The sequence below is a fragment of the Pinus tabuliformis genome, chromosome 3_2 (assembly GCF_031772625.1).
Source record: "Pinus tabuliformis cultivar Carrire ecotype Pingquan chromosome 3_2, CPIR1, whole genome shotgun sequence".
NCBI lineage: Eukaryota > Viridiplantae > Streptophyta > Pinopsida > Pinales > Pinaceae > Pinus > Pinus tabuliformis.
The window spans coordinates 151,474,192-151,489,609 of record NC_142302.1 but is presented as its reverse complement, the minus strand read 5'-3'; the positions used below and the strand labels follow the sequence as shown (position 1 = coordinate 151,489,609).

Genomic DNA, 15,418 nt, shown 5'->3' with positions numbered 1-15,418 from the left:
GGCAAATAAATCCTTAAATTCCTTTGGGAAGGAGGAAAATCCAACACAAATAAGTTTCATCTCATTAAATGGGTCATGGTCTAACTACCTAAACTACATGGAGGACTTGTTACTAGGGATCCATCGTTAATGAACAAAGTTATTGGGGCCAAACTAGTTTGGAGGTTCTTATCCCCAAAAGAAAAATGGTTGAAATAAGTGTTGCAAGCAAAATATCTCCTTGGGTGTTCTCTTTGTTTGGATTTTCTTCATCTGTAGCGCGAAACTTCTTCAGTTTAGAAGCTCTTTGTGTCCTCTACCTCTCTCATTAATTCAAATATCTTTTGGAAGCCTAGGAATGGCATGTGTATTAATATTTGGTCTGATAAAATCATGAATAAACTTCCTTTAGAAAGGGACAATGAACTTGTGCCTCTTAAGGAAGTATTCACAACCAACAACAAATACACATTGGTTGATATTTCAAGTTGGGATGTTGAAGGTAATTGGATTAGTTGGAAATTAGACTTCATTCCTCCCCCTTTGCAGTGCCTCCTACCAAAGCTTTGTAGCCTCCTGGCTAAATGCGCTCCTTAGAATCAAGATGTTAAAGATGAGGGTGGTTGGACGTCTTCGACTTATTCAATTTGTGAAGGCTACTCCTCCCTCCTCTTCCCCTAGGGGGCTCCACCAAAATCACATTGTTGGTCCAAGGCATGGATTCCAATCTGCCTCCCTAAAATAATCTCATTTTGTTGGTTCACAAGAAGATTTTAACAACACAAAACTTGAAAAAATGAGTTATTTAGGGTCCTTCCCAGTGCCCCTTGCATAAACAAAATGAAGAGACCATACAACATATTTTCTTAGAATGCTCTTTCATTAGGGAAGTTTGGTCTTAGGCTTTGTATCCTCTATTTGATAGATTAATCTAGTTGGATTCTATATTTGGATTCTTCTCTTCCTGGGACTCAAAATATGCTAGAAGATTCATTCAAAAGCTCCTTCTCAAGCAAATCTAGGAGGCATTTCCAAAGATCATTTGTTGGAAAGTTTGGTTAACTCAAATACATGTATTTTTAATGCTTCAAAGGTGCTTCCCCCGTCAGTTGCATCGAAAACGTTATACATGTGCTCATAATTTTGGTTCAACAAGATGTCTACAAATCTTTCCAACGATGGAATGGATCCTTTTGAAGTTGCATGACTCTTAAATTTTCCTTTAATTTAATAAAATCTCAAATTTCAGGTGTTGTTAACAAGTCATATGTGGAGGCATGGAAGCTTCAACTTTAATGGATGAACTTCAAGAGTTGGAAGCAATCCTCTTCTAACTACATTCTCAGCTTCGATGGTGCATGCAAAAGAAATCCATGAACGACAGGAGGGGGAGGGGTCCTTTATGGCCCAAAGACATCAAAGTTTTAGAGTACTCACAAGGCTTGGGGAAGATGACAAATAATCAAGCAAAAATCTATGGTTTACTCCAAGGCATTCTTCTCCCCAAAGGTCTCTTCTCTCATTGTTTTAGGTGACTCCTTTTTAATAATTTAGTATTTGGTTAAAGGATCTTCCCCTAGAGACAAAGTTCTGGATAATCTCCTGAATTAGATTAAGAAGATATCAACAAATATCCCAATGATGAGTTTCAAACACATTCTAAGGGATAATAAGGAGTAGATCAATGTGCCAACGAAAGTTTAAATTTGAAGTTTGGAGAGTTGATAGTTAATGGTCAATTAAGACCATCCTCCATTAGTAGATTAAGCATGAATATTATGTTCAAATATCAAAAATTTTAAGGAGGCTTGCTAATCATGAACCCGAGAAAATATGCTGTAATTAAAGATTATATTTTGAAGAAGGTTATATGTACTTCAAATTTTGTTTAAATCTGGAGTTCTATTAGTAGTATTAACTTTCAAAAAACCGCGTATGTTTAGTTTTGGTTGTATTCGGGTTCGAAAAATAGTTTTAGTTCATAAATGTGTAGATGATAATAAAGATGGAAAAAAAATCATAACATCATGTAGAACTTTGATGCGAACATATATTTTGCAATTAATAAAAATAAAACATACATTTAATATTATTGATTATATATTTAATAGGAAAAAAACAAGACATATATACACACCTAAAAAGAGAGTATGGTTGGATTGAAGGTGACATGATGAAATAAACTTATTAGATCATGCACGAGGAGTCTGAGAAGTCTCTAAATGGCTAGTTCATCCTCCACCGGCAATACGCTGCCAACGAAGGAGACGAGCGTTCTGAAGGGGCATGAAGGTGCAGTGTTGGCCGTGCGCTTCAATACGGATGGCAATTACTGTCTCAGTTGCGGCAAAGACAGGACTATTCGCCTCTGGAATCCCCACAGGGGTCTTCACATCAAAACGTACAAAGCTCATGCCAGAGACGTCCGGGATGTTCATGTTACTGGGTACCCTCTTTTTCCCCACACAAAACTCATTTTCCTTTTGAGACAGTTGTCCTTCAAAACTTTTACATGGTATCCTTCGCTCTACGGGGTGGGTTTTTGAAACCGAAGCTCATTTCTTATTTTTATGTATGATCTCTATGGAATGTCTCCTCACACTGCAGAACTTTCTGAAACATGCGTCTTTTTTGTGGTAGGAAAGAGTTGGAGCCAAATTGAAAGTTTTCAAACTAAGTTGTTTAGGGTGTTTCAAGCAACTATTTTCTTGAGCTTCTACTCATTTTCTGGTTGTTTTTAAATCATATTTTCTTGTACCAATAGTTTTTGTGGTTGATTTTGGTTGGATTTGAACATGGTTGGATTCCACGACCAGGGTCTACTTCCCACTGGTAGGTAAATTAAATATAAACTCATTCGTTGTTTTTATAACTTCATTCAGCATCTGTCAATGATAAGTTGATCAGGTTCTGTGCTTTTAAAACACATTTTAACTTGTCAAGCACTCTAAGAAATTTCTGACAAGATATTATAATTTTTTTTTGGTAGAATAATTTACGATCAATAAATTCGAAATTGATCCGAATTACACTAACGATCCCTCAAAATGTTTCATCTCTTCAGCTTGCTGAGTTTGTCTTATCATTTATTTTCTCTGCATTACCAGGAGTATGCAATATTTCTTCCCTTGGTTATCTACTTTCAATCAATCTATTGAGCAGAATTAACGGGTGAATCAAACAGAAGAACATAGTTATCTTTTTCATACAGGGACACAAAAATTCACCTGGAGAGAACCCTCTTGGGGTATAAAAACCTCCACTGCATAAAAAAAAAACATCATCTTTTATTAATGAAGGTTACAACTTACAGTGTTCCCCTGTCTCAGAATCGCAGTGGCTACTCCCTCTTAGGTACATTCAATTATTGTGTCTCCTTGCAGATGGTTTGAGCCCCATTAACAGAGGGTGACCCTTGCCCTCGTTTCCAAAACCCTACTGTCACCTTTAAATGTTATAATAGTGATTATTTTTTTGATAAGGTTTATAAAGTAAAATATTTCTCATTAGCCCACATTTATCCAAAGTGGAAAAGAAGAAGTGAAAATACAAGGATCCATATGGAGCCTCCCAGTGTAGGGGTTTTTGGTCCTCGATACTGATTTATTTTGGTTAAAGTGAGAGAATTGATCGTCTACCTGCTGCAGAGTATACCATTTAACCTTTCCGGGATTTTGTTCTTTTTTGGCATATATGAAACAGCTCAATATCTTCTCTGGGATTTATGAATTCATGTCTACTCTTTGCATCTTTGTGAGTTTGTCTAGTTTTTCTCTGCACAATACTGTCTTCTTCCATCTCTGTTTGTCCTTCAACCTGTAAATCATCCACTGAAGACAGTGATGGAGTCGATTTATCTTCATCCAATATTGAACGTTCAAATGATTTCAGGTTTTCTGTGTTTATTACAATAGTACATATGCATGTATCGCAACAGCTTCAGCCAAAAGGCATTTTCTCCAAATTTATATGTTTTTGAAGGGTCTAATTGTATGGGCTTCTGGTTGAGATTCACAAGTGTTAGCAAGAGGATTGGACAGAATCAAAACTCAGACAAATTTTGCAATGAAGAGAGAGAAATAAACCCTAGCACACGTGCGCAAGAGAAGGAAGTCACCCATGCATAAGATAAGGGCTATGGAGAGAAGGTATTATATTATAAACCCCCATAATGGCAAATATCCCACACCAAGACAGCTCTGCATGCTGGTGAAGGTGGCCTTGGACAGAGATTTGGTGAAGATGTCAACAAGCTGATTGGTTGAAGGGACAAAGATTGACACAAACCGTCCTTGAGAATGGAGGGACTAAATGTTGTTTATCCGGATATCAGTGTGCTTTGTCTTTTGTGTGAATAAACTGAATGGTGCGTTGATTGTCACAAAATAGAGTGGTGGAAGTTTCTTGAGGAAGACCCAACTGGTTGAGAATCATTTGCATCCACGGATGATGCTTATCGATGAAAACAATGGCAGCATATTTCGTGTCTGTGGAAGAGAGACCCACAATCTGCTACTTCCTGGAACACCAAGGAATTGGTCCAAAACCAAGAGTGAATATATACCTTGAAGTGGATCATTTCCCATCAAGATCATTAGCCTAGTTAATGTCAGAATAATCACAAAGGAGGATGGGGGTGTCAATTGAATAGAGGATGCCCGTGTGAGTAGTGCCTTTGAGATATTGCAAAATATGTTTGGCTGGTTGCCAGCGACTCTTGTGAGGCTCCTGCATATATTTTTAGCACATGCTAGCAGCATAGGCTATGTCTGGATGAGTATGAGTAAGGTAGAGTAGATTTCCTTCTACAAAATGGTAGATAATAGCATCAAATAATGGGGAAGAACAGTCTGCCTGAAATTCCATCCAAAAGCAAGAGGAGTGCTGACAGGTTTACAATCCTCCATCTTGAAGTGTTTCCAAAGTATATAAGGGCTGAGAGAACAATATCTTAGAGGAAGACTGAGCAATTTGGAGATTGAGAAAGTAGTGGGGTAGAGCTAGATTAGTTATGTCAAAAAGATTCCTGAAGTGGTAGCTTTAGTTCTTTAAGAATAGATGGTGAATGGCCAATGGGGATGAGGCCATCAAGATAAAGCACAACAATGATTGTTAAGTTGTAATGATAAAGAATACATAGATCATACTCAGCCTTGTTGTCTAAGAAGCCACAATGGAGATAAGATGAGATAATTTTGTTAATGTCCAACAATGACCACTAAAGCATGTCATCGGGACTGCCAAATTCAACGATGTCAATACAAAGTGGAAGCACAAGGATGGCTCCTATAAAAAGCAAGATGCAGAAAGTGAGTGCTGATCTAAGCTAAACCCTGAGAACCAATCTTCAAAGGCAGAGAGCATATGTGGAAGAAGGATGTATAAAGGGCATGGATCCAAAATCTGTAATGCTAATAATAATAATGCTAGTGTATTAGGGTCCGCTAGAGCTACCTCCCTTATTTTTTAGATGAAGTGGAGAAAACCTAGGATATAAGACTATTTGGAAGAGGACTTGTTACCCACCATTTTGTGGGTGATATCCTTAGAACAATTTTTTTCTCCATGATGGTCCTTAGCCGGCAACCCCTCACAGCCACCAACTAGCTCGATGTCCCATTTCTCCGCCACCTGAGCCAACCATGTGGTCCCTCACCCATCTATCATGATCATATGTTTGAAGGTGGGCCTCCAAAACCTAAAGGCATGCCTTGTTATTTGGTAATTGAGTATTCTAGTTTATTTATCATGGAAACTTTGGGCATGGATTAATGGGGGGATTTGACAGAAAGAGTAGTCTAGGTCTGTGTTCTTGTCCCCTAGGTCTCTTTTGGGATGTTAACCTTACACCTTAGTCTTGCGGGATCTTTTTTATTGACCTATTGGTTTTAGGGATGGTACTACATGGGAAACACTAATTTTGGTTGCGTGGTCCCGCTCCCTGATTCACATATATTACTCCCCTTCCGCTCATTACACCCCCAATCATCTTTCCTCCCACCTGGGTCCACATTCCTCCACTAGGTCCACATAGGGTCAGCCATCCCCTCCCCTTGCCCCACATCTTGGGTCAGGCCTGGAATGATGCCCGAAGGTTGATGCAGCTAAAAGAAAAAGAAAAAGCATAATTGGCCACATTCAACAGGAAATTGTACCACAAAATGCAAAAGATGGCTAGGACAAAAGCATTTAGCATGTGGGAAAAAGCCATGACATGAGCTCCACCCCATTCCATGGCCATCACCCTGGTTCCTACATGGCCCGGGCCTTCTTTATCATTCAGGAACCCATGATTGTCCCAACCCCCGGTGGGCGATGAACTGCCCCACCTTATAAGGGGGTATCCACTGCTATACTTTATGCTCTCATTGACTAGAGCCTTGAGCAGTTATCCAAAGAAAATCATAAAAAGGCAAAAGGCATATGAAGAAGGGTGGAAAAATCAAGGCCGAGGTAACTCATGCACCACAATTGCTCCCTCCTACACATTATTTACCCAAGTGTGGGCTTCCCTTTTATTAGCTACCCTTGTACCATGGCATGTGATCTAGGTTGCCCCCTTTCATTCCCTACTCCATTCCATCATTATGCCACATGCCACCACCATTTGAAGGATGTACCATAGACATACCACCCCCTTTAGAGGTAGAAACCACCTAATAGGATGCTTGGTTAACCCTATTTGGAGCTGGGAGACATTAGCACATGCCAAAGCCCACTATGGAAGGGCATGCCATTATGAAGTGCTCACTTGTTATCCATGGTTTATAAACTCTTTTACTTGATTTCTTTAATGACTTGGTGTGCTGGAAGGCACGGGGACACATTAGATCTTATGCAGGATTGTAGGTGGTTTCCATTTGGGTTTGGTCTCCCTATACGGGGTCCTGACCCCAGAGGGCTACATTGGCACATGTAGGGTGTGTGTAGAGAGCCATGGGCCTCCATAGCAGTAGACAACACTCCATGGATCCCCACATCTATTCAGAGATTTCTCGTGGTTCACTTATTGGACGAGGAAGATGCACCTAATCCATCATGCCCAGCTGGCCCTAGAGTTACACCCTACACTTGGCAGATTATCCAGGAGTTGCACGATGATGTGGCATCACCTACATGTGAAAATTCGGAAACCTTGAATCCTATTGCAACAACTGATTAAGTTTCTTCTATTTGTTAAATAGCTTGAACAAATTATTTACTGCATTCTACGGTAAATATCGAAACTAATACACTGTAGCCTTCACAAATACAATACTGCGGAAGAAATAAAAACTCTGGAAGAATAGATGCACACACACAATAATACATCGTTATTTTTGGACCAATGTCCCCTGAAAAAACCCAACTTGGGAAAACCAATGCAACAACTGAGGGTTTTATTATTATGCAGTAGTAAATCTAAGTACAAATCTATGGAAGCTCAAATCTAGCTTTCCATACAGAGAAAATGATTGACAAAAGTCTAGTGAGAAAAATCTCACTTCCACTGGTGATTTGACACTGACCTTGGCTCAAGATGAGCTGCTCCTTGTTGCCTCTGCATCACCATATGCAAATTTGAATCACCTAGCTCGGACTGTTGTCTCTCTTACTTACTGATCAACTGCTACTTTGGAAACTCGATCTTCTTGGCCTCCAGGCTCCCACTCTGGCATCTGGCATTGAATTTTGACTTCTCCTTAGCAAAATACGGATCTCCCTCTGAAGCTCTGCGCTGCCTCTCTGCACTGCATCAAGCTCTCTGCTATGCATTCACCGGACTGGAAAAACTTCCTTCCAGCCTTACTATCCTTGCCCCTCTCTCACTGCTTCGACTTTACTGAATCACCTCAAACAACTCACAGCTGCTACTCTGGAAATCGATTTCCCAGCAAAATCGAATTTCTGGTGGCTCCAAGTGTGTTCTCCAACCCCCTTCGAATTTCTTCTTATAATCTCTCGTTGAGGCTTCAATGGCCAAGATTAAAAGATAATTGATGGCTAAGATTAACTAGAACTCGATCCATGTCTTCTTCTAGAAGATTTCACCATGACTTAATTAATACCCTTTAATTAATCAGTTTTCCTAAGTTTAGACTTAGGCACCATTAAAAAAAGATTAATTATTTTAATTAAGTCGTCTCTAGGTGGAATTTCTATAAACAATTTTTGGGTTTTGGAGAATACATTTATTCTAGCCTCTCCACCAAATTTCGTGGCTAGAACACAACCGATGCTACAAAAATAAACACTACACCATCATCCTAGCCCTTGCAGACGATCTACAGGCATCTTCGATTTGTTTGGAGACCCATGAGGACACTTGTGTGCCTCCACATATCATTTGGAGCACCACAGGTTATTACAAGGGGCCAACCCCTTGTCCACTGCTTTTGGGAGTTCAACTACACATTATGGCACATATGGACTCCATTAGGCCTCCTCCAAGGCCCAACAACATGCACTATTCATTATTCGACCTCTTGAGAGGCTTATTCTTTTGTTTATGAGCTAGTTTGGTGGGCTTGTCACCAAAAGTTAGTTATTTTGCACATTATTTTATTGTAGGGGCTAATGTAGGCCTAATTAGCTAAATCAAACTCATTAGAAGTGTATAAATACAAGTGATGTGAATTCATTTTAGCATCATCACTTGGTTGGACTTGTATCTCTTTAGAGAACTTCGCTATCCTTCTTGGTGGACGAAATTTTGGAGCATGGAATGAATTTTGATGTTTGGATCATTTTCTCTTGTCTTGGAGCTTCTTGTTTGGAAATTTTTGATGGTTGGATATACTCTAATACATGTAAGTGCAATTTTAATGCTATTCTTTGCTCTATTTTTGTCACATACATTGTTGCTGGGATTTCACTATTCTAGGGCTAATTTGCTGCATGTATTATTGCGAAGTTGTGGAAATTTTGTTTCTAGATAGTGATGCTTCATGTATGGGCCATGTATGATGAGTGAATGTTCCTAGGGATATTTCATGGTTGAAATTTATCTTGATAAGCCATCTATTTTGCAAAACGAAGTATAAAGTCTTTGAAGCTGCTCTCCTTTGCCCTAGTGCTAAGTGAAGCTGCCTTTAAGGCCTCCTTGACCAAGAAAATCAAATACGAATTCATAATCATTCTTGACTCCAATCTCCCCAAAGGATTAGGCACTGGTCTACCATAGGTGATCACCCTAAAACTTATTTTTCTTCACCTTCTCCTCTTCTTTCTAGGTTTAGCCCCATAGGTCACCTAGGGCATCAAATATCTCACAATCTAGCCATCCAAATACTTTGATTTTTGGTCCACAACTGCGCTAGTGTGTCCTCAAGAAGCCCTCCAAATTTCATGAGATTTTGACGGTGGGATCTTGAGATATCGCAAGCCCTAGCTCAAAGACCAATTCTTACCCTTGGTTTTCCTTAAGCTAGTTACCTCATAGGGATCATTGTGCCACCTTTCATTGAAATTTTTTTCTTTGATCCCCTTCTCTTCCCTGATTAGGTCAAGCTCATCATTGGTTGCTAAACCTTCCCCCTTGACCTAACTTGGGGTCCATTTGGTCTCGTGTGGTCCCGTTTCCTATCAAAGCTAACTTTTCAAGGATCACTTAGGAATCCAAGTTCCATAAGGATTTTTACGAATAGGAAGCTCCATTGCATGACATACTCCCTAAACTTAACCCTCAAATCCTCATCAACCTTTCTTAGAAAAACCCTACACCCTGCTTACAAAGCAAGCAAGCCCTTATTTTGAGTTTCTCCTTGGAAACGGTGATTGGAATCACTTATCCATTGCATTGATATATTCTTTGTAAGTGAGTCCTCATATTGGGTCTCCTCCCATTGGTGAAAGTCCATAAAGAGTAGGGAGCCTTAGCTGAGGTGATAGTGGGCTAAGTCTCCATTGTTACCCTTGTCCTAGCAGTTGCCCCTTTAGGACCTCTGCTAGTTTGAGTGGTAACAGGACCTAGATGAGAATTTATATTACATATCGTGCTGTTGCTTGAAGAAGTCAACCACTGTTGGGGCTTGGGTGATCTTGTCTACGGGATCTTGTCTAATTGTTGGTACAAGGTTTGGATTGACAATGTCGTTGAGGCCTCCTAGAGGTGGGGACATCAACATGAGCCCAAACTAATATGGGATTAGAATCAAGGTTACTACTTGTTTGTCTCTTGATGCCTCTTATAGACGGGAGAGTCATAAAGAAGTGATCATACGGGTGGAGATTGGTTTAGGGGGTGTTTGAGAGTATTTGAATGAAGCTTGAGGGCCTCTTGCATGTACAATGTCAAACATCTTTGGTCGGGGTATTTGAAGACTAGAAGGGGTCTGTAACTCCCTGAATAGGCAGTAGTACCACCCTTGGATCTCATAATTGATGAAATATCAAAAGATTAAGTGCTCCTTTGTCTCAACTTCCCGAAGAAGGCGCAACTTGAAGTCTATGCGAACTTACTTTGAATGGCCCAGAGAAATCTTAAGAGCACATGTTCAATGATAGCATGTGTAGGGTGTTTGGACAATGAGTCCATATCTAAACTCCATGAAGTGCGTAACATACCATCTTCGAACATAACCAACTTGATCGATTTATCCTAGTAAAGTTAATGAACTTTTTATAGATGTTGTCTTGGATGATATTGTTCAACTCTTGCCTAGTAGCTAAAAGACTACTTGGTACATTAAGGGAGTATATGATCAGAGGAAGTCAATTTATCAAAATACCTAAGACTTTAGAAGATTGGAGACGCTAGCAAAGTAACATTGAGCATAGCTTGGGGGCTCACCAAAGCAATGGACTCCAGTGAACAATATGGTAGGCATGGATACTGGTCCCACCCCTTTGTCGAGTTGGCGATGTTATCACACAAACTTGCACCCGAATGCAACAAAATACCTAGAGACTCTAGTAGGTAGGAGGCTACTTGGTGCATCGAGGGAGTATATGATTAGAGGAAGTTGGTCCATCAAAATACCTAGAGACTCTAGAAGATCAAAGACCCTAGCAAGTGAACATCGAGCACAACGTGGGGGGCCCACCAAAGCAAAGGATGCTAGTGATTAGGAGGCCAGGCATGGATACTGATCCCACCCCTTTGCTGAGTTGGTGATGTTATCACACAAACTTACACCCTGGTGCAACAAAATTCCCAGAGACTCTAGAAGATTGGAGATCCTCGCAAGTCAACATCGAGCATGGCTTGGGGAGCTTACCATAGCAATGGACTCCAATGAACAATAGGCCAAGTATGTATACTAGTCCCACTCCTTTGCCAAGTTGGAAATGTTATCACACAAACTTGCAGCCTAGTGCAAGGCCTTCACAAGGTACAAAGGATGAGTGCAACACAAAAGTTTTGCCATTGTCACCTAGACAACTATTTCCCTCTTTTTAGTGTCAGAGAAACCTTTGGTAGCACTTAGGGTTCCAAAGGCAAGACAAGTCAAGCATGAGGTCACCTATGTTACCACCCAATTACAACCAACTTTTTTGTTTTAATTAATGCTAGAAGAATCACAACTTGGTTGAGCTTGTCCTTGCGTGACATGGGGTCACTTCCAACCACTACCAATATAACCCCTAGGTGTAACTATCCTGCCGCCTTGGGATGGCGTAGGGGTTAGATAGTCGGGGGATTTGAACAAAGGACCTAATCACTCACATAACACTTCATAACACAGGGTTGCCACGTGAGCTACCCTTGGGGGGCTTAATTACAACCAACTTATTATGATATGAAAAATGTGAATCAGGTTCTTTAATTAAGGTAAATTCCAGATTCAGGGTTTATACGTTTTAGGGCTGCTTTAGGCGGGTTTATTTAGTGATTATCCAATGAAAATAAATCCCAAAACAATCCAGATTTGAAATCCCCAAAAGGCTATCATAAAACTTTCTTGAAAGATGAATAAGTTATAACACTAGACAAGTAATAAACAACAGTATGTTTCGGCCACTTAAACAAATTCTAAATGAGTGACTTTTAGGGTTAAAACTTAAAACGATAAATAAATCTAGAATTTATGCATCTTGCTATATTTGAAAATTTGAGGGTACATAACAAGGAATAAAACCAAGAAGTTTCACTCTAAAGATGCAGAAATATAAACCAGAAAAGCAAATTTTACAAGTTAGATGACTTTCAAGCGAAACACATGCAAAATTAGCCAAAATGTCTTTTGTGTTTGAAATATTAAGTGTAAGCGAGAAAATTTAGATTTAACAAAAAAGGTAAAATTTTAGATTTTTAAATTTATGATTGACTAGATGAATAAATTAGTGCCTACTTGATATATTGGGCATATGGGGTTAACTAAGTCTCCTTTTGAGAAAATGTAAGTTAGACTAGGGTGATAGTTAGGGTTGTCCACTATGAACCCCGACAAATCATCATAGTGCCTTACAAGCTTCAAGATGATCAAGGGGAAGATTCTCCACTAGAAATCCTCTAGTGTCTTTAAGAAGTGGCCTATCAAGAAGAGAAAGAGGGAGCACCACCAACGCTAGAGAAGCACAACCACAATTGCAACAATTCGACAAAATATTTAAAGAGACCCTTTACTCATCAAATTGTCTTACCAAAACCATTGATCCATGAACATCCATCAATTTGCAAAGCATCCACAAGACAATCCCAAGGGAGTGCTCTAGCTAGTCATTTATAACATTATCCATTAAGTAGAAAGGGAGTTTTTTCCACAAGTTTTAGCATTGAATTTATAGTGATAGGTGTTTCCTTTTTTATAGACGAGTTCTAACAACCCCCTCAATATAAACTAGTATTCTTTTAGATCTAGCCTAGAAAGACAAACTATAATTATCTCCTCAACAAACCATGAAGATATGCTCAACAATGAGTAAAATATGAGGTGGTTATGCCACCTATACAATGATGTTCATGCTACATGAGTAATGAGTCAAAAGATCCATAGCAAAGCTTAAATCAAGGCATGAAATGGTCTCCAATGTGCAATGTTTGCCATAACAAGTGGAATGACCCCATTGTAAGGTAACATGACCTCTTGAATGGCCTCAACGACCTCCTCCAAATGTGCAAACATGTGGTCAAAATTTTGGTGATAATCTCCCCCAATAGATTTTAAGAGCACCATAATTGTGTCATATTCTACTCGAATTTCTATCATGACCAGATTTTAGAAGTCCCGTGGCCTTTTTGCATTTGATGGCATTGTTTTGGTGGAATTTTCATCATTATGTCAAAAGATAACTTCTCTTGAACCTAACCGCCCTCAAATTATGTACTGAAATCTCGTCAAATTATGTATTGAAATCTCGTCAAGTGGACTCATCAAAAGTGAGATAGACATGGTCAACATACAATGGATTCCCTCATCTAGGGAGGTTGACCTCATACAAGTAATAGAATATGTCCTAAAAATGTTCTATAGATCTCTCATATGTGTGAATCCAACAACGATGTAGGGTCATCCTTTCAAAATACTCTCAAAAGTGCTCAAGATGTCCACATGTGTGAGGTAGATGCCTCCCAAGGCGGGTCACTCAAAATCATGCAATGACCTCCTCAAGAAGTGGGGTGATCCCCATAAATGGTCCAAAGACCTCCAAAGGTGTAAGTGGCCTCCATAAAGTGTGTAGTAGCCCTGTCATTGTCTCCCATGCAAGCTTAATGATCCATTCTAGATATCACAATAATCCATGCAATATACATTGTCCAAGGCAAGGCTCACAGGATTCCAAGTTAGTCATAGATCTTGAGACATGTGTCACAGATTCCAAAACAACCATGGATATCAATGTAGTACACAAATCCCAATGCAAGTACATGACTATGGAGGCATGTACACAAATCCCAGTGCAACTCAAATAATGAGTCATGTCAAAATGCTAATGCCATTAGGTAGAGAAACATTATGTATCGTCTTGTAACTTCGCAATACCTCTTGGAATTTATATAATTTTCCAAGTTAAAACATGATGGGGACAACATCAAACCTTACTACATGTGCTAACCCCTAATATAAGGAGTAGCTATTGGGACACTAGTTAATGAGTGTTAGGAATTAGAGCACAAGAAAGACAAGTACTGGTGATAAAGGCTTTCAACCATTCCCTACCCATTTGTATTCATCTCAAGATGTCAATAGATAGTACACCAATTTGACCACTTCTAGATTTGGATCTCAATGATAACTCATTAGTGGATCATGACAACACCTCATCTATAGATAAGGATTACAACTCATAAGTAAGTCGCCTCAGAATTTGTGATTGTCTAGGGACTCATAGTCTAACATCCCCGTCTTCTCAATCACAACTCTGAATAATTGTACTAGTAAGACACCAATAACTAATGCTTAAACAATTATCATTGCAATCTTCACTCTGAAACTTTTGAACTGAACTTTGATGAAGACATGGTTGAAAAATTGCCAATAAAGTTGCTAAATGGTTCATCCAAAATCGACATAGATCCATCTTAACTTCGTATCTACCCAGCATCGAGATGGATCAAATCTCTCAACATGCAAACCTCTTTTTGAGTGCAAAACTAGAGGAAAGGTTTGCACCTCGAGAGATTTGATTCCTCTTAGAACTTCGTGAACTTGGAGTTAAGATGGATCTATGTTGGTTCTTAGTTAAGTCACTGTGTTTGGTGAACAAAATATTTCAAATTCGAAGTTCGTCAAACGTAAATGCAATTCGAATTTGTTTGTTTTGGTTCGTTGACCATAAAAGTGAACTTGAACACGAATCGAATTGGATGCTGAACACGATCAAGAACTCGAACACAATAAAAAAATTCGCCTTATTTATGATTAAATTTGACTGCAGGTTTCGTTTATTTTGGTTATTTATAATTTAAAAAAATAAAAATAAAAACCCTAAAGTTGCGGTGCGTTAAGGCTCTCAATCCACTCTCGACTCCTGCCGCAGTGCCACCTGTGTCCACACTAGACCCCTGTCGCCTATGTGACCATGTTCTATTTCAGACAAAACAATAAAGCATTTTGTTTGCTTTCATTATACATGGAATTATAATATTGGTATAAGAAATATGATAAAGTTATTAATAGAAATGCTAACTCCAATGCAAAATAAATAATTTCGTATCAAAACAATAATGATTTTGCCTCTTGGAATGATTAGTGCAATAACAACAATTTCAGTCCAATAACCATTTTAGACTGTAACGATTTTCTCTCTTGCTCATTTTGATTTATTTTTACTATTTTCTCTCTTACACTCCTAAGCCCCTTCAATATGGATATTTAATTAAGAGTTTTCTGTGTCATATATATATATATATATATATTATTTTTATTTTTTTCAAATTTCTAGTATGACGAATTTAATGCCGAATTTTATCATCAAAATTTGAAGTATCGAACTTGATTCGAATTTCAAAGTCGTCGAACTTGAACACGAATGCAGTGACTTAGGTTCTTAGTAATATTATTTATATTTATATAAA

The 15,418-nt window shown here is 38.9% G+C and overlaps 1 protein-coding gene across 2 annotated transcripts in view; it reads left to right on the top strand.

Moving 5' to 3' along the window:
• Positions 1 to 2,118: 2,118 nt before the first annotated feature.
• Positions 2,119 to 15,418, top strand: part of LOC149180252 (Transducin/WD40 repeat-like superfamily protein) — a 251,176-nt gene continuing 237,876 nt past the window's right edge. Inside the window, exon 1 of one of the 2 annotated variants that reach the window (XR_016256905.1) lies at positions 2,119 to 2,425. Coding sequence is in view for 1 of the 2 variants with exons in the window: in XM_089415989.1 (XP_089272115.1) it covers positions 2,202 to 2,425 (224 nt within the window). In the remaining variant the exon portion in view is untranslated. The remainder of the gene's footprint in view (positions 2,426 to 15,418) is intronic. The other variant, XM_089415989.1, reaches the window with a different exon arrangement.